The sequence below is a fragment of the Salvelinus fontinalis genome, chromosome 4 (genome assembly GCF_029448725.1).
Source record: "Salvelinus fontinalis isolate EN_2023a chromosome 4, ASM2944872v1, whole genome shotgun sequence".
NCBI classification, from domain to species: Eukaryota; Metazoa; Chordata; class Actinopteri; order Salmoniformes; family Salmonidae; genus Salvelinus; species Salvelinus fontinalis.
The window spans coordinates 4342647-4362760 of NC_074668.1; the positions used below are offsets into that span (position 1 = coordinate 4342647).

Sequence of the window (20114 nt, forward strand, 5' to 3'; positions counted from 1 at the left end):
GACGGATAGAAAGCCAGCGGGAGGTAGACGGATAGAAAGCCAGCGGGAGGTAGACGGATAGAAAGCCAGCGGGAGGTAGACGGATAGAAAGCCAGCGGGAGGTAGACGGATAGAAAGCCAGCGGGAGGTAGACGGATAGAAAGCCAGCGGGAGGTAGACGGATAGAAAGCCAGCGGGAGGTAGACGGATAGAAAGCCAGCGGGAGGTAGACGGATAGAAAGCCAGCGGGAGGTAGACGGATAGAAAGCCAGCGGGAGGTAGACGGATAGAAAGCCAGCGGGAGGTGGACGGATAGAAAGCCAGCGGGAGGTGGACGGATAGAAAGCCAGCGGGAGGTAGACGGATAGAAAGCCAGCGGGAGGTAGACGGATAGAAAGCCAGCGGGAGGTAGACGGATAGAAAGCCAGCGGGAGGTGGACGGATAGAAAGCCAGCGGGAGGTGGACGGATAGAAAGCCAGCGGGAGGTGGACGGATAGAAAGCCAGCGGGAGGTGGACGGATAGAAAGCCAGCGGGAGGTGGACGGATAGAAAGCCAGCGGGAGGTGGACGGATAGAAAGCCAGCGGGAGGTAGACGGATAGAAAGCAAGCGGGAGATAGATGGATAGAAAGCAAGCGGGAGGTAGACGGATAGAAAGCCAGCGGGAGGTGGACGGATAGAAAGCCAGCGGGAGGTGGACGGATAGAAAGCCAGCGGGAGGTGGACGGATAGAAAGCCAGCGGGAGGTAGACGGATAGAAAGCCAGCGGGAGGTAGACGGATAGAAAGCCAGCGGGAGGTGGACGGATAGAAAGCCAGCGGGAGGTAGACGGATAGAAAGCCAGCGGGAGGTAGACGGATAGAAAGCCAGCGGGAGGTAGACGGATAGAAAGCCAGCGGGAGGTAGACGGATAGAAAGCCAGCGGGAGGTAGACGGATAGAAAGCCAGCGGGAGGTAGACGGATAGAAAGCCAGCGGGAGGTAGACGGATAGAAAGCTAGCGGGAGGTAGACGGATAGAAAGCCAGCGGGAGGTAGACGGATAGAAAGCCAGCGGGAGGTAGACGGATAGAAAGCCAGCGGGAGGTGGACGGATAGAAAGCCAGCGGGAGGTGGACGGATAGAAAGCCAGCGGGAGGTAGACGGATAGAAAGCCAGCGGGAGGTAGACGGATAGAAAGCCAGCGGGAGGTAGACGGATAGAAAGCCAGCGGGAGGTGGACGGATAGAAAGCCAGCGGGAGGTGGACGGATAGAAAGCCAGCGGGAGGTGGACGGATAGAAAGCCAGCGGGAGGTGGACGGATAGAAAGCCAGCGGGAGGTGGACGGATAGAAAGCCAGCGGGAGGTGGACGGATAGAAAGCCAGCGGGAGGTGGACGGATAGAAAGCCAGCGGGAGGTGGACGGATAGAAAGCCAGCGGGAGGTGGACGGATAGAAAGCCAGCGGGAGGTGGACGGATAGAAAGCCAGCGGGAGGTAGACGGATAGAAAGCCAGCGGGAGGTAGACGGATAGAAAGCCAGCGGGAGGTAGACGGATAGAAAGCCAGCGGGAGGTGGACGGATAGAAAGCCAGCGGGAGGTGGACGGATAGAAAGCCAGCGGGAGGTGGACGGATAGAAAGCCAGCGGGAGGTGGACGGATAGAAAGCCAGCGGGAGGTGGACGGATAGAAAGCCAGCGGGAGGTGGACGGATAGAAAGCCAGCGGGAGGTAGACGGATAGAAAGCAAGCGGGAGATAGACGGATAGAAAGCAAGCGGGAGGTAGACGGATAGAAAGCCAGCGGGAGGTGGACGGATAGAAAGCCAGCGGGAGGTGGACGGATAGAAAGCCAGCGGGAGGTGGACGGATAGAAAGCCAGCGGGAGGTGGACGGATAGAAAGCCAGCGGGAGGTAGACGGATAGAAAGCCAGCGGGAGGTAGACGGATAGAAAGCCAGCGGGAGGTAGACGGATAGAAAGCCAGCGGGAGGTAGACGGATAGAAAGCCAGCGGGAGGTAGACGGATAGAAAGCCAGCGGGATGTAGACGGATAGAAAGCCAGCGGGAGGTAGACGGATAGAAAGCCAGCGGGAGGTAGACGGATAGAAAGCCAGCGGGAGGTAGACGGATAGAAAGCCAGCGGGAGGTAGACGGATAGAAAGCCAGCGGGAGGTGGACGGATAGAAAGCCAGCGGGAGGTGGACGGATAGAAAGCCAGCGGGAGGTGGACGGATAGAAAGCCAGCGGGAGGTGGACGGATAGAAAGCCAGCGGGAGGTGGACGGATAGAAAGCCAGCGGGAGGTGGACGGATAGAAAGCCAGCGGGAGGTGGACGGATAGAAAGCCAGCGGGAGGTAGACGGATAGAAAGCCAGCGGGAGGTAGACGGATAGAAAGCCAGCGGGAGGTAGACGGATAGAAAGCCAGCGGGAGGTAGACGGATAGAAAGCCAGCGGGAGGTAGACGGATAGAAAGCCAGCGGGAGGTAGACGGATAGAAAGCCAGCGGGAGGTAGACGGATAGAAAGCCAGCGGGAGGTAGACGGATAGAAAGCCAGCGGGAGGTGGACGGATAGAAAGCCAGCGGGAGGTGGACGGATAGAAAGCCAGCGGGAGGTGGACGGATAGAAAGCCAGCGGGAGGTGGACGGATAGAAAGCCAGCGGGAGGTGGACGGATAGAAAGCCAGCGGGAGGTGGACGGATAGAAAGCCAGAGGGAGGTAGACGGATAGAAAGCCAGCGGGAGGTAGACGGATAGAAAGCCAGCGGGAGGTAGACGGATAGAAAGCCAGCGGGAGGTAGACGGATAGAAATCCAGCGGGAGGTAGACGGATAGAAAGCCAGCGGGAGGTAGACGGATAGAAAGCCAGCGGGAGGTAGACGGATAGAAAGCCAGCGGGAGGTAGACGGATAGAAAGCCAGCGGGAGGTAGACGGATAGAAAGCCAGCGGGAGGTAGACGGATAGAAAGCCAGCGGGAGGTAGACGGATAGAAAGCAAGCGGGAGGTAGACGGATAGAAAGCCAGCGGGAGGTAGACGGATAGAAAGCCAGCGGGAGGTAGACGGATAGAAAGCCAGCGGGAGGTAGACGGATGGAAAGCCAGCGGGAGGTAGACGGATGGAAAGCCAGCGGGAGGTAGACGGATGGAAAGCCAGCGGGAGGTAGACGGATAGAAAGCCAGCGGGAGGTAGACGGATAGAAAGCCAGCGGGAGGTGGACGGATAGAAAGCCAGCGGGAGGTGGACGGATAGAAAGCCAGCGGGAGGTAGACGGATAGAAAGCCAGCGGGAGGTAGACGGATAGAAAGCCAGCGGGAGGTAGACGGATAGAAAGCCAGCGGGAGGTAGACGGATAGAAAGCCAGCGGGAGGTAGACGGATAGAAAGCCAGCGGGAGGTAGACGGATAGAAAGCCAGCGGGAGGTGGACGGATAGAAAGCCAGCGGGAGGTGGACGGATAGAAAGCCAGCGGGAGGTGGACGGATAGAAAGCCAGCGGGAGGTGGAAGGATAGAAAGCCAGCGGGAGGTGGACGGATAGAAAGCCAGCGGGAGGTAGACGGATAGAAAGCCAGCGGGAGGTAGACGGATAGAAAGCCAGCGGGAGGTAGACGGATAGAAAGCCAGCGGGAGGTAGACGGATAGAAAGCCAGCGGGAGGTAGACGGATAGAAAGCCAGCGGGAGGTAGACGGATAGAAAGCCAGCGGGAGGTAGACGGATAGAAAGCCAGCGGGAGGTAGACGGATAGAAAGCCAGCGGGAGGTAGACGGATAGAAATCCAGCGGGAGGTAGACGGATAGAAAGCCAGCGGGAGGTAGACGGATAGAAAGCAAGCGGGAGGTAGACGGATAGAAAGCCAGCGGGAGGTAGACGGATAGAAAGCCAGCGGGAGGTAGACGGATAGAAAGCCAGCGGGAGGTAGACGGATAGAAAGCAAGCGGGAGGTAGACGGATAGAAAGCCAGCGGGAGGTGGACGGATAGAAAGCCAGCGGGAGGTGGACGGATAGAAAGCCAGCGGGAGGTGGACGGATAGAAAGCCAGCGGGAGGTGGACGGATAGAAAGCCAGCGGGAGGTGGACGGATAGAAAGCCAGCGGGAGGTGGACGGATAGAAAGCCAGCGGGAGGTGGACGGATAGAAAGCCAGAGGGAGGTAGACGGATAGAAAGCCAGCGGGAGGTAGACGGATAGAAAGCCAGCGGAGGTAGACGGATAGAAAGCCAGCGGGAGGTAGACGGATAGAAATCCAGCGGGAGGTAGACGGATAGAAAGCCAGCGGGAGGTAGACGGATAGAAAGCCAGCGGGAGGTAGACGGATAGAAAGCCAGCGGGAGGTAGACGGATAGAAAGCCAGCGGGAGGTAGACGGATAGAAAGCCAGCGGGAGGTAGACGGATAGAAAGCCAGCGGGAGGTAGACGGATAGAAAGCAAGCGGGAGGTAGACGGATAGAAAGCCAGCGGGAGGTAGACGGATAGAAAGCCAGCGGGAGGTAGACGGATAGAAAGCCAGCGGGAGGTAGACGGATGGAAAGCCAGCGGGAGGTAGACGGATGGAAAGCCAGCGGGAGGTAGACGGATGGAAAGCCAGCGGGAGGTAGACGGATAGAAAGCCAGCGGGAGGTAGACGGATAGAAAGCCAGCGGGAGGTGGACGGATAGAAAGCCAGCGGGAGGTGGACGGATAGAAAGCCAGCGGGAGGTAGACGGATAGAAAGCCAGCGGGAGGTAGACGGATAGAAAGCCAGCGGGAGGTAGACGGATAGAAAGCCAGCGGGAGGTAGACGGATAGAAAGCCAGCGGGAGGTAGACGGATAGAAAGCCAGCGGGAGGTAGACGGATAGAAAGCCAGCGGGAGGTAGACGGATAGAAAGCCAGCGGGAGGTGGACGGATAGAAAGCCAGCGGGAGGTGGACGGATAGAAAGCCAGCGGGAGGTGGAAGGATAGAAAGCCAGCGGGAGGTGGACGGATAGAAAGCCAGCGGGAGGTAGACGGATAGAAAGCCAGCGGGAGGTAGACGGATAGAAAGCCAGCGGGAGGTAGACGGATAGAAAGCCAGCGGGAGGTAGACGGATAGAAAGCCAGCGGGAGGTAGACGGATAGAAAGCCAGCGGGAGGTAGACGGATAGAAAGCCAGCGGGAGGTAGACGGATAGAAAGCCAGCGGGAGGTAGACGGATAGAAAGCCAGCGGGAGGTAGACGGATAGAAATCCAGCGGGAGGTAGACGGATAGAAAGCCAGCGGGAGGTAGACGGATAGAAAGCAAGCGGGAGGTAGACGGATAGAAAGCCAGCGGGAGGTAGACGGATAGAAAGCCAGCGGGAGGTAGACGGATAGAAATCCAGCGGGAGGTAGACGGATAGAAAGCCAGCGGGAGGTAGACGGATAGAAAGCAAGCGGGAGGTAGACGGATAGAAAGCCAGCGGGAGGTAGACGGATAGAAAGCCAGCGGGAGGTAGACGGATAGAAAGCCAGCGGGAGGTAGACGGATAGAAAGCAAGCGGGAGGTAGACGGATAGAAAGCCAGCGGGAGGTGGACGGATAGAAAGCCAGCGGGAGGTGGACGGATAGAAAGCCAGCGGGAGGTAGACGGATAGAAAGCCAGCGGGAGGTGGACGGATAGAAAGCCAGCGGGAGGTGGACGGATAGAAAGCCAGCGGGAGGTGGACGGATAGAAAGCCAGCGGGAGGTAGACGGATAGAAAGCCAGCGGGAGGTAGACGGATAGAAAGCCAGCGGGAGGTAGACGGATAGAAAGCCAGCGGGAGGTAGACGGATAGAAATCCAGCGGGAGGTAGACGGATAGAAAGCCAGCGGGAGGTAGACGGATAGAAAGCCAGCGGGAGGTAGACGGATAGAAAGCCAGCGGGAGGTAGACGGATAGAAAGCCAGCGGGAGGTAGACGGATAGAAAGCCAGCGGGAGGTAGACGGATAGAAAGCCAGCGGGAGGTAGACGGATAGAAAGCAAGCGGGAGGTAGACGGATAGAAAGCCAGCGGGAGGTAGACGGATAGAAAGCCAGCGGGAGGTAGACGGATAGAAAGCCAGCGGGAGGTAGACGGATGGAAAGCCAGCGGGAGGTAGACGGATGGAAAGCCAGCGGGAGGTAGACGGATGGAAAGCCAGCGGGAGGTAGACGGATAGAAAGCCAGCGGGAGGTAGACGGATAGGAAGCCAGCGGGAGGTGGACGGATAGAAAGCCAGCGGGAGGTGGACGGATAGAAAGCCAGCGGGAGGTAGACGGATAGAAAGCCAGCGGGAGGTAGACGGATAGAAAGCCAGCGGGAGGTAGACGGATAGAAAGCCAGCGGGAGGTAGACGGATAGAAAGCCAGCGGGAGGTAGACGGATAGAAAGCCAGCGGGAGGTAGACGGATAGAAAGCCAGCGGGAGGTGGACGGATAGAAAGCCAGCGGGAGGTGGACGGATAGAAAGCCAGCGGGAGGTGGACGGATAGAAAGCCAGCGGGAGGTGGAAGGATAGAAAGCCAGCGGGAGGTGGACGGATAGAAAGCCAGCGGGAGGTGGACGGATAGAAAGCCAGCGGGAGGTGGACGGATAGAAAGCCAGCGGGAGGTAGACGGATAGAAAGCCAGCGGGAGGTAGACGGATAGAAAGCCAGCGGGAGGTAGACGGATAGAAAGCCAGCGGGAGGTAGACGGATAGAAAGCCAGCGGGAGGTAGACGGATAGAAAGCCAGCGGGAGGTAGACGGATAGAAAGCCAGCGGGAGGTAGACGGATAGAAATCCAGCGGGAGGTAGACGGATAGAAAGCCAGCGGGAGGTAGACGGATAGAAAGCCAGCGGGAGGTAGACGGATAGAAAGCCAGCGGGAGGTGGACGGATAGAAAGCCAGCGGGAGGTAGACGGATAGAAAGCCAGCGGGAGGTAGACGGATAGAAAGCCAGCGGGAGGTAGACGGATGGAAAGCCAGCGGGAGGTAGACGGATAGAAAGCCAGCGGGAGGTAGACGGATAGAAAGCCAGCGGGAGGTAGACGGATGGAAAGCCAGCGGGAGGTAGACGGATGGAAAGCCAGCGGGAGGTAGACGGATGGAAAGCCAGCGGGAGGTAGACGGATGGAAAGCCAGCGGGAGGTAGACGGATAGAAAGCCAGCGGGAGGTAGACGGATAGAAAGCCAGCGGGAGGTGGACGGATAGAAAGCCAGCGGGAGGTGGACGGATAGAAAGCCAGCGGGAGGTAGACGGATAGAAAGCCAGGGGGAGGTAGACGGATAGAAAGCCAGCGGGAGGTAGACGGATAGAAAGCCAGCGGGAGGTAGACGGATAGAAAGCCAGCGGGAGGTAGACGGATAGAAAGCCAGCGGGAGGTAGACGGATAGAAAGCCAGCGGGAGGTGGACGGATAGAAAGCCAGCGGGAGGTGGACGGATAGAAAGCCAGCGGGAGGTGGACGGATAGAAAGCCAGCGGGAGGTAGACGGATAGAAAGCCAGCGGGAGGTAGACGGATAGAAAGCCAGCGGGAGGTAGACGGATAGAAAGCCAGCGGGAGGTGGACGGATAGAAAGCCAGCGGGAGGTGGACGGATAGAAAGCCAGCGGGAGGTGGACGGATAGAAAGCCAGCGGGAGGTGGACGGATAGAAAGCCAGCGGGAGGTGGACGGATAGAAAGCCAGCGGGAGGTAGACGGATAGAAAGCCAGCGGGAGGTAGACGGATAGAAAGCCAGCGGGAGGTAGACGGATAGAAAGCCAGCGGGATGTAGACGGATAGAAAGCCAGCGGGAGGTAGACGGATAGAAAGCCAGCGGGAGGTAGACGGATAGAAAGCCAGCGGGAGGTAGACGGATAGAAAGCCAGCGGGATGTAGACGGATAGAAAGCCAGCGGGAGGTAGACGGATAGAAAGCCAGCGGGAGGTAGACGGATAGAAAGCCAGCGGGAGGTAGACGGATAGAAAGCCAGCGGGAGGTAGACTGATAGAAAGCCAGCGGGAGATAGACGGATAGAAAGCCAGCGGGAGGTAGACGGATAGAAAGCCAGCGGGAGGTAGACGGATAGAAAGCCAGCGGGAGGTAGACGGATAGAAAGCCAGCGGGAGGTAGACGGATAGAAAGCCAGCGGGAGGTAGACGGATAGAAAGCCAGCGGGAGGTAGACGGATAGAAAGCCAGCGGGCGGTAGACGGATAGAAAGCCAGCGGGAGGTAGACGGATAGAAAGCCAGCGGGAGGTAGACGGATAGAAAGCCAGCGGGAGGTAGACGGATAGAAAGCCAGCGGGAGGTAGACGGATAGAAAGCCAGCGGGAGGTAGACGGATAGAAAGCCAGCGGGAGGTAGACGGATAGAAAGCCAGCGGGAGGTAGACTGATAGAAAGCCAGCGGGAGGTAGACGGATAGAAAGCCAGCGGGAGGTGGACGGATAGAAAGCCAGCGGGAGGTAGACGGATAGAAAGCCAGCGGGAGGTAGACGGATAGAAAGCCAGCGGGAGGTAGACGATAGAAAGCCAGCGGGAGGTAGACGGATAGAAAGCCAGCGGGAGGTGGACGGATAGAAAGCCAGCGGGAGGTGGACGGATAGAAAGCCAGCGGGAGGTAGACGGATAGAAAGCCAGCGGGAGGTAGACGGATAGAAAGCCAGCGGGAGGTAGACGGATAGAAAGCCAGCGGGAGGTAGACGGATAGAAAGCCAGCGGGAGGTAGACGGATAGAAAGCCAGCGGGAGGTAGACGGATAGAAAGCCAGCGGGAGGTAGACGGATAGAAAGCCAGCGGGAGGTAGACGGATAGAAAGCCAGCGGGAGCGTGCGGCTGCGGTATGAAAAGCTACGGGTGGGAGTGGGATGAAGAATTCAGACTGGAGTTGATCCGGTTGATAATGACAGGATTTAACCTAACTTTAAATCCAATCAGAGCCCTTATCCACAAAGCGTCTAAGAAAAAGTCCTAGGAATCCTGTTAAAATCAGCTAAAACATTTAAATAACTCTCAGCTCAGAGTAGGTTTTAGAATGACTTTAAGACACTGCTCAGACAAACTCCGAAAAGTTTCTCACGACAGTTCGAGGTACCGCAAAGGAAAGATAGTGATGATTCTCATTAGCATATTGCGAGATGATGGGAAATAAAAGCCCGTTTATACTTCATCCGAGAATGTGATCACTGGCTACTTATGGAGGGTGCGGTGAAATTGCAGAGCCTCCGGAGTCATGTAGAAACCAAAATCAAGCTCCATACCTCATCACTGTGCGCCTCTCCAATGTTGTAATGATGGAGAGGGCTCCATATACATATAGATAGTATTCGCCCCCAAATTCTTGTCCCCTGAATGTTAGCAGATCTTCAACCAAAACCTAATATTAGATAAAGTGAACCTGCATTTACAAATAACAAAACAAATAGATACTTATTTATTTAATAAAGTTATTCGTCATCCAATGCCCCTGTGTGAAAAAGCAATTCCACCCTTACACTCAGTAACTGGTTGTGCCACCTTTAACTGCAATTTGTTTAATTTAACCTTTATTTAACCAGGTAGGCTAGTTGAGAACAAGTTCTCATTTACAACTGCTACCTGGCCAAGATAGAGCAAAGCAGTGCGACACAGACAACAACACAGAGTTACACATGGAATAAAACAAACGTACAGTCAATAACACAATAGAAAAGTCTATATACGGTGTGTGCAAATGAAGTAAGATTAGGGAAGTAAGGCAATAAATGACTGCAACCAAACGTTTCCTGTAGTAGTTGATCAGTCTCTCACATCGCTGTGGAGGAATTTACTGTAGCTGTACTGACAGCAACCAAACGCTTCCTGTAGTAGTTGATCCACTTCCTGTAGTAGTTGATCCACTTCCTGTAGTAGTTGATCCACTTCCTGTATTTGTTGATCAGTCTCTCACATCGCTGTGGAGGAATTTACTGTAGCTGTACTGACAGCAACCAAACGCTTCCTGTAGTAGTTGATCCACTTCCTGTAGTAGTTGATCCACTTCCTGTAGTAGTTGATCCACTTCCTGTATTTGTTGATCAGTCTCTCACATCGCTGTGGAGGAATTTACTGTAGCTGTACTGACAGCAACCAAACGCTTCCTGTAGTAGTTGATCCACTTCCTGTAGTAGTTGATCCACTTCCTGTAGTAGTTGATCCACTTCCTGTATTTGTTGATCAGTCTCTCACATCGATGTGGAGGAATTTACTGTAGCTGTACTGACAGCAACCAAACGCTTCCTGTAGTAGTTGATCCACTTCCTGTAGTAGTTGATCCACTTCCTGTAGTAGTTGATCCACTTCCTGTATTTGTTGATCAGTCTCTCACATCGATGTGGAGGAATTTTGACCCACTCTTCCATGCAGAACTGTTTTAACTCTGCAATATTTGTGGGTTTTCGTGAATTAACTGCTGGTTTCAAGTCCTGGCACAACACCTCAAAAAGGGATTACGTCAGAACTTTGACTAGGCCATTCACAAATGTAACATTTGTTGCTTGTTAGCCATTTTCATGTGGACTTGATTGTGTGTTTTGGATCATTGTCTTGCTGCGTCACCCAGCTGGGCTTCAGCTTCAGCTCACAGACAGATGAGCCTGATATTCTCCTGTAGAATTCTCTGATCCAGAGCAGAATTCATGGTTCCTTCTATAAAGGCAAGTCGTCCAGGTCCTGAGGCAGCAAAGCATCCCCAAACCATCACACTACCACCACCATGCTGACCCCAAACCATCACACTACCAACACCATGCTGACCCCAAACCATCCCACTATCACCACCATGCTGACCCCAAACCATCACACTACCACCACCATGCTGACCCCAAACCATCCCACTACCACCACCATGCTGACCCCAAACCATCACACCACCACCACCATAATGACCCCAAACCATCACACTACCACCACCACGCTGACCCCAAACCATCACACTACCACCACCATGCTGACCCCAAACCATCACACTACCACCACCATGCTGACCCCAAACCATCACACTACCACCACCATGCTGACCCCAAACCATCACACTACCACCACCATGCTGACCCCAAACCATCACACTACCACCACCATGCTGACCCCACACCATCACACTACCACCACCATGCTGACCCCAAACCATCACACTACCAACACCATGCTGACCCCAAACCATCACACTACCACCACCACGCTGACCCCAAACCATCACACTACCACCACCATGCTGACCCCAAACCATCACACTACCACCACCATGCTGACCCCAAACCATCCCACTACCACCACCATGCTGACCCCAAACCATCACACTACCACCACCATGCTGACCCCAAACCATCACACTACCACCACCATGCTGACCCCAAACCATCCCACTACCACCACCATGCTGACCCCAAACCATCACACTACCACCACCATGCTGACCCCAAACCATCACACTACCACCACCATGCTGACCCCAAACCATCACACTACCACCACTATGCTGACCCCAAACCATCACACTACCACCACCATGCTGACCCCAAACCATCACACTACCACCACCATGCTGACCCCAAACCATCACACTACCACCACCATGCTGACCCCAAACCATCACACTACCACCACCATGCTGACCCCAAACCATCACACTACCACCAGCATGCTGACCCCAAACCATCCCACTACCACCACCATGCTGACCCCAAACCATCCCACTACCACCACCATGCTGACCCCAAACCATCACACCACCACCACCATAATGACCCCAAACCATCACACTGCCACCACCATACTGACCCCAAACCATCACACTGCCACCACCATGCTGACCCCAAACCATCACACTACCACCACCATGCTGACCCCAAACCATCACACTACCACCACCACGCTGACCCCAAACCATCACACTACCACCACCATGCTGACCCCAAACCATCACACTACCACCACCATGCTGACCCCAAACCATCCCACTACCACCACCATGCTGACCCCAAACCATCCCACTACCACCACCATGCTGACCCCAAACCATCACACTACCACCACCATGCTGACCCCAAACCATCACACTACCACCACCATGCTGACCCCAAACCATCACACTACCACCACCATGCTGACCCCAAACCATCCCACTACCACCACCATGCTGATCCCAAACCATCACACTACCACCACCATGCTGACCCCAAACCATCACACTACCACCACCATGCTGACCCCAAACCATCACACTACCACCACTATGCTGACCCCAAACCATCACACTACCACCACCATGCTGACCCCAAACCATCACACCACCACCACCATGCTGACCCCAAACCATCACACTACCACCACCATGCTGACCCCAAACCATCACACTACCACCACCATGCTGACCCCAAACCATCCCACTATCAACACCATGCTGACCCCAAACCATCACACTACCACCACCATGCTGACCCCAAACCATCACACCACCACCACCATGCTGACCTCAAACCATCACACTACCACCACCATGCTGACCCCAAACCATCACACTACCACCACCATGCTGACCCCAAACCATCACACTACCACCACTATGCTGACCCCAAACCATCACACTACCACCACCATGCTGACCCCAAACCATCACACTACCACCACCATGCTGACCCCAAACCATCACACTACCACCACCATGCTGACCCCAAACCATCACACTACCACCACCATGCTGACCCCAAACCATCACACTACCACCACCATGCTGACCCCAAACCATCACACTACCACCACCATGCTGACCCCAAACCATCACACTACCACCACCATGCTGACCCCAAACCATCACACTACCACCACCATGCTGGACCGTTGGTATGAGGTTCTTACCGTGGAATACAGTGTTTGGTTTTCAACCAGACGTAATGGGACCCCGTTCTGCATGGAAGAGTGGGCCAAAATTCCTCCACAGCGATATGGGAGACGGATCAACAACTACAGGAAGTGTTTGGTTGCAGTCATTGCAGCTAAAGGTGGTACAACCAGTTATTGAGTGTAAAGGGGGCAATTACTTTTTCACACAGGAGGATATGGGTGTTACTTTGCTTTGCTAATTATTATTTTGTTATTTGTAAACACAGGTACCATTTATCTAATACTTTATCACAGCACTGTAATGTATGATTATTAATATAGTATTAAAATAGCCTTTATCACAGCACTGTACCTCCACATTAACATGATTGGTTGACGGTAGGTGGAGGCGGGAGGTCCTGTATTAACACAAACATGATTGGTTGACGGTAGGTGGAGAGGGGAGGTCCTGTATTAACACAAACATGATTGGTTGACGGTAGGTGGAGACGGGAGGTCCTGTATTAACACAAACATGATTGGTTGACGGTAGGTGGAGACGGGAGGTCCTGTATTAACACAAACATGATTGGTTGACGGTAGGTGGAGAGGGGAGGTTCTGTATTAAAACAAACATGATTGGTTGACGGTAGGTGGAGACGGGAGGTCCTGTATTAACACAAACATGATTGGTTGACGGTAGGTGGAGGCGGGAGGTCCTGTATTAACACAAACATGATTGGTTGACGGTAGGTGGAGGCGGGAGGTCCTGTATTAACACAAACATGATTGGTTGACGGTAGGTGGAGACGGGAGGTCCTGTATTAACACAAACTTAATTTGACAACTTCCTTTACAACAGGAAGTTCTGCTGAAACCCAAAAAGTCTGTTTGCTCTGACTTCTGCAGATGTCACATGGCAGTAAACGCTGTATGGCCACTTCAGATGTCACATGGCAGTAAACGCTGTATGGCCACTGCAGATGTCACATGGCAGTAAACGCTGTATGGCCACTATAGATGTCACATGGCAGTAAACGCTGTATGGCCACTGCAGATGTCACATGGCAGATGTCGGATTGACCATAGCATATTTTACCAATCAGGATGAGGCATCTCCAGCTGTGAACTCTATAGCACGCTTCAGACAACCATGGTGAATGTGACTATACATCAAATGTTGTAATGGTAAAAAATGTGATATTATTTTCGCCTGACACCATCTCTTTGCCTACTCTTAATTCTTGCCTAATATGTTGGCATGCGTAACTGTCTTTTTTTATTACCTATTCTGATATTTTGAGTAATGTGATATGCATTTTGCACTGAATCATGCAGTAGTTATATAATGGTTTAAAAGCAGAATTCTAAACTCATATTACCGTTATATCCACACAATCATCACTCTCGTTTAACAACTCTACATCGCTTTGCTACGGTAGGCATTAAGTTTCTTGCGGATAATGTTGAATAAAATGTTTGAAAGGTCTGTAATTATTTTTACAGAACACAATTCAAGTTAACATAGCACTTAGATGCTGTCAATTGCACGATTTTATAGGCATGTCCAATTTTAGACCTCTTTTATTTAACAACGTGACATTCCGCTTGAAATAACATGATGTAGGTTAATGAAATAATAAAAATAAAAATGAGATTATTTATGAGCCTTGTGGTTCTATAGTATCTAGGCGTATAATGCATCATGTGAAACAGGCCTGGTGAAATCATTGTCAAAAACAGTGGCACTGTTGCATGTAGGTCTAGATTATTTCTAGTTTGATCACATAGAAATATCTAAAAATTATTTCAACAACCTCCAAAAAGCAATTTCTTGTCTGTGGCACGGGACCCACTGACTCACTGTCTTTGTCTATTATCAAGATACCTGCTGGTAACTCTTAAATGGTTAGGACAGCTCATGAGGTCTCCTACATATCTGTCCACTAGGTGGGACTCTTATGACAAAACAGGCTTCATCTATAGCTTCTATTTTCACCCATAGGAGTAAAATGTCTCTGTTTTCAGCCATAGGAGTAAAATATCTCTATTTTCACATAGGAGTAAAATATCTCTGTTTTCAGCCATAGGAGTAAAATGTCTCTGTTTTCAGCCATAGGAGTAAAATGTCTTTGTTTTCAGCCATAGGAGTAAAATGTCTCTGTTTTCAGCCATAGGAGTAAAATGTCTCTGTTTTCAGCCATAGGAGTAAAATGTCTCTGTTTTCAGCCATAGGAGTAAAATGTCTCTGTTTTCAGCCATAGGAGTAAAATGTCTCTGTTTTCAGCCATAGGAGTAAAATGTCTCTGTTTTCAGCCATAGGAGTAAAATATCTCTGTTTTCAGCCATAGGAGTAAAATGTCTCTGTTTTCAGCCATAGGAGTAAAATGTCTCTATTTTCACATAGGAGTAAAATGTCTCTATTTTGACCCATAGGAGTAAAATGTCTCTATTTTCACCCATAGGAGTAAAATGTCTCTATTTTCACATAGGAGTAAAATGTCTCTATTTTCACCCATAGGAGTAAAATGTCTCTATTTTCACATAGGAGTAAAATATCTCTATTTTCACATAGGAGTAAAATATCTCTATTTTCACATAGGAGTAAAATATCTCTATTTTCACATAGGAGTAAAATATCTCTATTTTCACATAGGAGTAAAATATCTCTGTTTTCAGCCATAGGAGTAAAATGTCTCTATTTTCACATAGGAGTAAAATGTCCCTATTTTCACATAGGAGTAAAATATCTCTATTTTCAGCGCTTACCACCAATTGTCTATTCTGAGAAGCTTTGTGGATACAAGCCCCAACCCTCAGATGTAGTCGTACTATTCAGGTTGTTTAAGTGTGACAATGTGCTATTTGTTAGTTAGTGAGTTGAAATGATACCGTAGTTTTTGTCTAATTGTGAAATGACAGTAAATTGTAAATATGATAATCGTCTGTCCCAAAAAATGTACTAAACAGATTGTATGATAGAACATGTAGAAATGTACCAATGTAGTAGTAGTAGTAGTAGTACTAGTAGTAGGAGTAGTAGTAGTAGTAGCACCCTAGTAGCCATAGTAGTAGTAGTAGTAGTAATGGTAGTAGTAATGGTAGTAGTAGTAGTAGTAGTAGTAGTAGTACTAGTAGTATGAGTAGTAGTAGTAGGAGTAGTAGTAGCATCCTAGTAGTAATAGTAAACATAGTAGTAGTAGTAGTAGTAGTAGTAGCATCCTAGTTGTAGTAGTAGCAGTAGTAGTAGTAGCAGCAGTAGTAGTAGTAGCAGTAGCAATAGTAGTAGTAGTAGTAGTAGTAGCATCCTTGTTGTAGTAGTAGTACTAGTAGTAGTAGTAGCAGCAGTAGTAGTAGTAGCAGTAGCAATAGTAGTAGTAGTAGTAACAGTAGTAGTAATAGTAGTAGTAGTAGTAGTAGTACCAGCAGTAGTAGGTGGTAGTAGTAGTAGTAGTAGTAGTAGTAGTAGTAGTAGTATTAGTAGTAGTAGTAGTAGTAGTAGCAGTGGTAATAGTAGTAGCAGTAGTAGTGGTAGTAGTATTAGTAATAGCTGTAGTAGTAGCAGTGGTAGTAGTAGTAGTACTAATAGTAGTAGTAGTAATATTATTATTAGTTGTAGCAGTAGTAGTAATAGTAACAGCGTAGTAGTAATATTAATAGAGGTATCAGTAGTAGTAGCAGTAGTAGTAATAGTAGTAGTAGTAGTAGCCTAGCAGTAATAGTAGTAGCAGTAGTAGTAGTAGTAGTAGTGGTAGCAGTATTATTAATAGCTGTAGTAGTAGCAGTGTTAGTAGTAGTAGTTGTAGTAATATTATTATTAGTTGTAGTAGTAATAGTAACAGCGTAGTAGTAATATTAATAGAGGTATCAGTAGTAGTAGCAGTATTAGTAGTAGGAAAAATAGTAACATTAGCAGTAATAGAAGTACTTTATTAATCCCAACTTCGGGAAATGGGTATCACCACCTTCAAAATGGTTTCCTCCGTCCTCCCTCCCTCTCTCCTCCCTCCCTCTCTCTCTCCTCCCTCCCTCCCTCTCTCCGTCCTCCCTCCCTCTCTCCTCCCTCCCTCTCTCCCTCCAGGTGTTCTGTTTGCCAAGAAGCCCTCCCTTCCCATGATGCTGGGTGGTCACCAGAACCACACCTCCTCTCAGGGAAAGACCAGTCTGGGGCTGAACTACTCCTGCGTACAGATCCAACCGTCCTGCTCCTCCTCTTCCTCCACGTCCTCCACATCCTCGGTCCACGGACCCGGAAACTCCTCCCCCTGATCTGAGTCCCACCCACAGCCCCACCAACTCACTCTAAACCTCGCCCCTATCCTCCCCCAAAGACAGCACGCGGTCTGAGATACCAGGAGAAATGACTTCTGTTGTTTTCCCCCCCTCCTCATCCCCTGTTTCTGTATTTCCCTTATCCCAGTTAAAATAATAATAAAAAAATATTTACAGAGGAAATACTTCCGCAAGAAAAGAACAAGAAAATGCTCTCCTTCTATTCTCTCTCCTCCTTCCTCCGATCTCTGAATAGCAATGGTATGTAGAGGACCTCTGAACCCTGTGTGTATGTAGAGGACCTCTGAACCCTGTGTGTATGTAGAGGACCTCTGAACCCTGTGTGTATGTAGAGGACCTCTGAACCATGTGTGTATGTAGAGGACCTCTGTACCCAATGGTATGTAGAAGACCTCTGAACCCAATGGTATGTAGAGGACCTCTGCACCCAATGGTATGTAGAGGACCTCTGATCCCAATTGTATGCAGAGGACCTCTGATCCCAATTGTATGCAGAGGACCTCTGATCCCAATGGTATGCAGAGGACCTCTGATCCCAATGGTATGCAGAGGACCTCTGCACCCTGTGTGTATGCAGAGGACCTCTGAACCCAATGTTATGCAGAGGACCTCTGATCCCAATGGTATGCAGAGGACCTCTGAACCCTGTCTGTATGCAGATGAAGTCAGCTGTCTTTCTGTCCTGTGTGTTTCCTTTCGAAGTCAGCTGTCTTTCTGTCCTGTGTGTTTCCAGTCGAAGTCAGCTGTCTTTCTGTCCTGTGTGTATACAGTCGAAGTCGGCTGTCTTTCTGTCCTGTGTGTTTCCAGTCGAAGTCGGCTGTCTTTGTGTTTTTTCCTGACACCAGCTGCTCCGTTTGTGAGCAGTGTTAACATATAGGCACAGATTATATGGTGACACATCATCGGACCCAAGGAACTGTGGGACAAAGACACTGGGAGACATGTTGGCTTTCTGTTTGTTTCCGCCATCAGAAGAAGAGGAGATGTTTGAAGCGCTTGTCAATGTGTAGTGAGGTTTGTTTGTGACCTCTTCTAGGTATTATAGCTCTTATTAGTGCTGCTTTTCCCCTGATAACCAAAATACAAACAAGAGTATCCAATGAAAAGAAAGTAGAAGCATAGTAAACTATAGTATGCACAGCACAGCTACAATAGTGGGCTGGACAGTAGTCACCGATTGAGACGCTATTAGCGCGCACCACCGCTAACTAGCTAGCCATTTCACATCGGATACACTCACCCCCCCCCCCCCCCCCCTTTGACCTCCTCCTTTTCCGCAGCAGCCAGTGATCCGGGTCAACAGCATCGATGTAACAGTATAACTTTAAACCGTCCCCTCGCCCCGACACGGGCGCGAACCAGGGACCCTCTGGACACGTCATCAACTGACACCCACGAAGCATCGTTACCCATCGCGCCACAAAAGCCGCGGATTTGGCTTGCTACCAATGATCAAGCTACAAGGATGTACTATCAACAAAGCACATCTCTCAGAATCAGGGAAGTGCCATATTTCCTCCTTTTCATTCAGAGGGGAAAATATCATGGTCGTGTTATCTATTGAAGATATATCTCTCAACACATCGCCTCATGCTGTAGGACAACAGGAAGAGTGTCGAGACATGCAGTTATGCCAATGCCTTTGTCAGTAAAGCGTGTAAACCACTTGGCCTAGTAGCCTACAGCATTGCGCCACATTGAGTCGTGGTCAGTGTCTCTTACCCTTCTCAGATGTGGCTCTGAAGAGATTGCACATGATGGCTCATATCGCTGGTGAATGGTGATTCTACCTTCTGGTAGACTATCGCTGGTGAATGGTGATTCTACCTGCTGGTAGACTATCGCTGGTGAATGGTGATTCTACCTGCTGGTAGACTATCGCTGGTGAATGGTGGTTCTCAGATCCTAGGAAAGTAAGTCTTTGATAGTTGCTATGGGATCCCAATCTGCTGACCACTGAATTGGACAGAACACTTCAACATGTGACCCTGCAGAAGGAGGGTAAAACACACGTGGCTAGCTATGTTGGTAAGACAAAGAGAATATGTGGTTAAAACAGCAGAACATATCGAGGCGAAAGGTACTAATCTGATCACCAATCACACAGTGGCTTTATCTTATGACTAGCATCCACACTTATTATTTTTAGTAATACACTTGTGTTTAGCATTGGAGAGCGTCTCTCTCTCTCTCTCTCTCTCTCTCTCTCTCTCTCTCTCTCTCTCTCTCTCTCTCTCTCTCTCTCTCTCTCTCTCTCTCTCTCTCTCTCTCTCTCTCTCTCTCTCTCTCTCTCTCTCTCTCTGTCTCTGTCTCTGTCTCTGTCTCTGTCTCAAGACATCAGCTATTTTCTCTATTGTGAAGGTAAATGGGAAACAGTTTGAAGATATATGTAGCTTTTTTTATTAAGTTCGTGAAACATATAATTTCAAACGTTATTTATTTAGTTTTTATATGTTTAGATCTGGGTCTGCAACCTTGCATTCAACTACTTTATTATTTGAAAATAATTTTTTTAGGAGTCCTTTCCAACACAGACAGATACCTCATTAATCTTTACCTCTATATATATATATATATATATATACACGCGCATAATAGAGTGAATACAAAATATACCTCATATATTTAATTTCTATAATTTGTTTATGTAAATCCACTGGAAAATCACAGTTTTTGTTTCTACAGATCACTGGATGTTTCGTGTGTTGTTTAGTTATGCCAAAGAAGCGATATTACATGAACACACATCTACCTCATTGGTAAAGACCAACCAAACATCAACATGACCACAATCATAATTGCCAGTTTTCACATTTAGCCTTTTCTTCGGGTTCATACACTCGCATTCGCTTCAAGACAATACAAACACAGATGGACCCCCATCAGGTTTGAAGGAGGTAACCTGTTTTTTTTTGTTGTGTGGGGATTGCCAGGACTCTATTTCAGGTACACAATATAGTACAGCGTTATCTGTTAGGTAGGGTAAATGATTTGTAGTATATCATGTAACTTAATGTCAAATAAAGGTAATGATGTTCAACTGTAATGTCACAAAGTAGGAAACGACCCTGGAATCCTGGTGTCAGGTCTGTTATTGAAGGTGGTTG

The 20114-nt window shown here is 50.1% G+C and overlaps 1 protein-coding gene across 4 annotated transcripts in view; it reads left to right on the top strand.

The window, feature by feature from the left end:
- Positions 1-18241, top strand: part of arid3c (AT rich interactive domain 3C (BRIGHT-like)) — a 207266-nt gene extending 189025 nt beyond the window's left edge. For all 4 annotated transcript variants that reach the window (XM_055918639.1, XM_055918640.1, XM_055918641.1 and 1 more), the window contains one exon: positions 16796-18241. In XM_055918639.1, the coding sequence (XP_055774614.1) occupies positions 16796-16983 (188 nt within the window). In that variant the 3' untranslated portion in view covers positions 16984-18241. The remainder of the gene's footprint in view (positions 1-16795) is intronic.
- The last annotated feature ends 1873 nt before the right edge of the window (positions 18242-20114 follow it).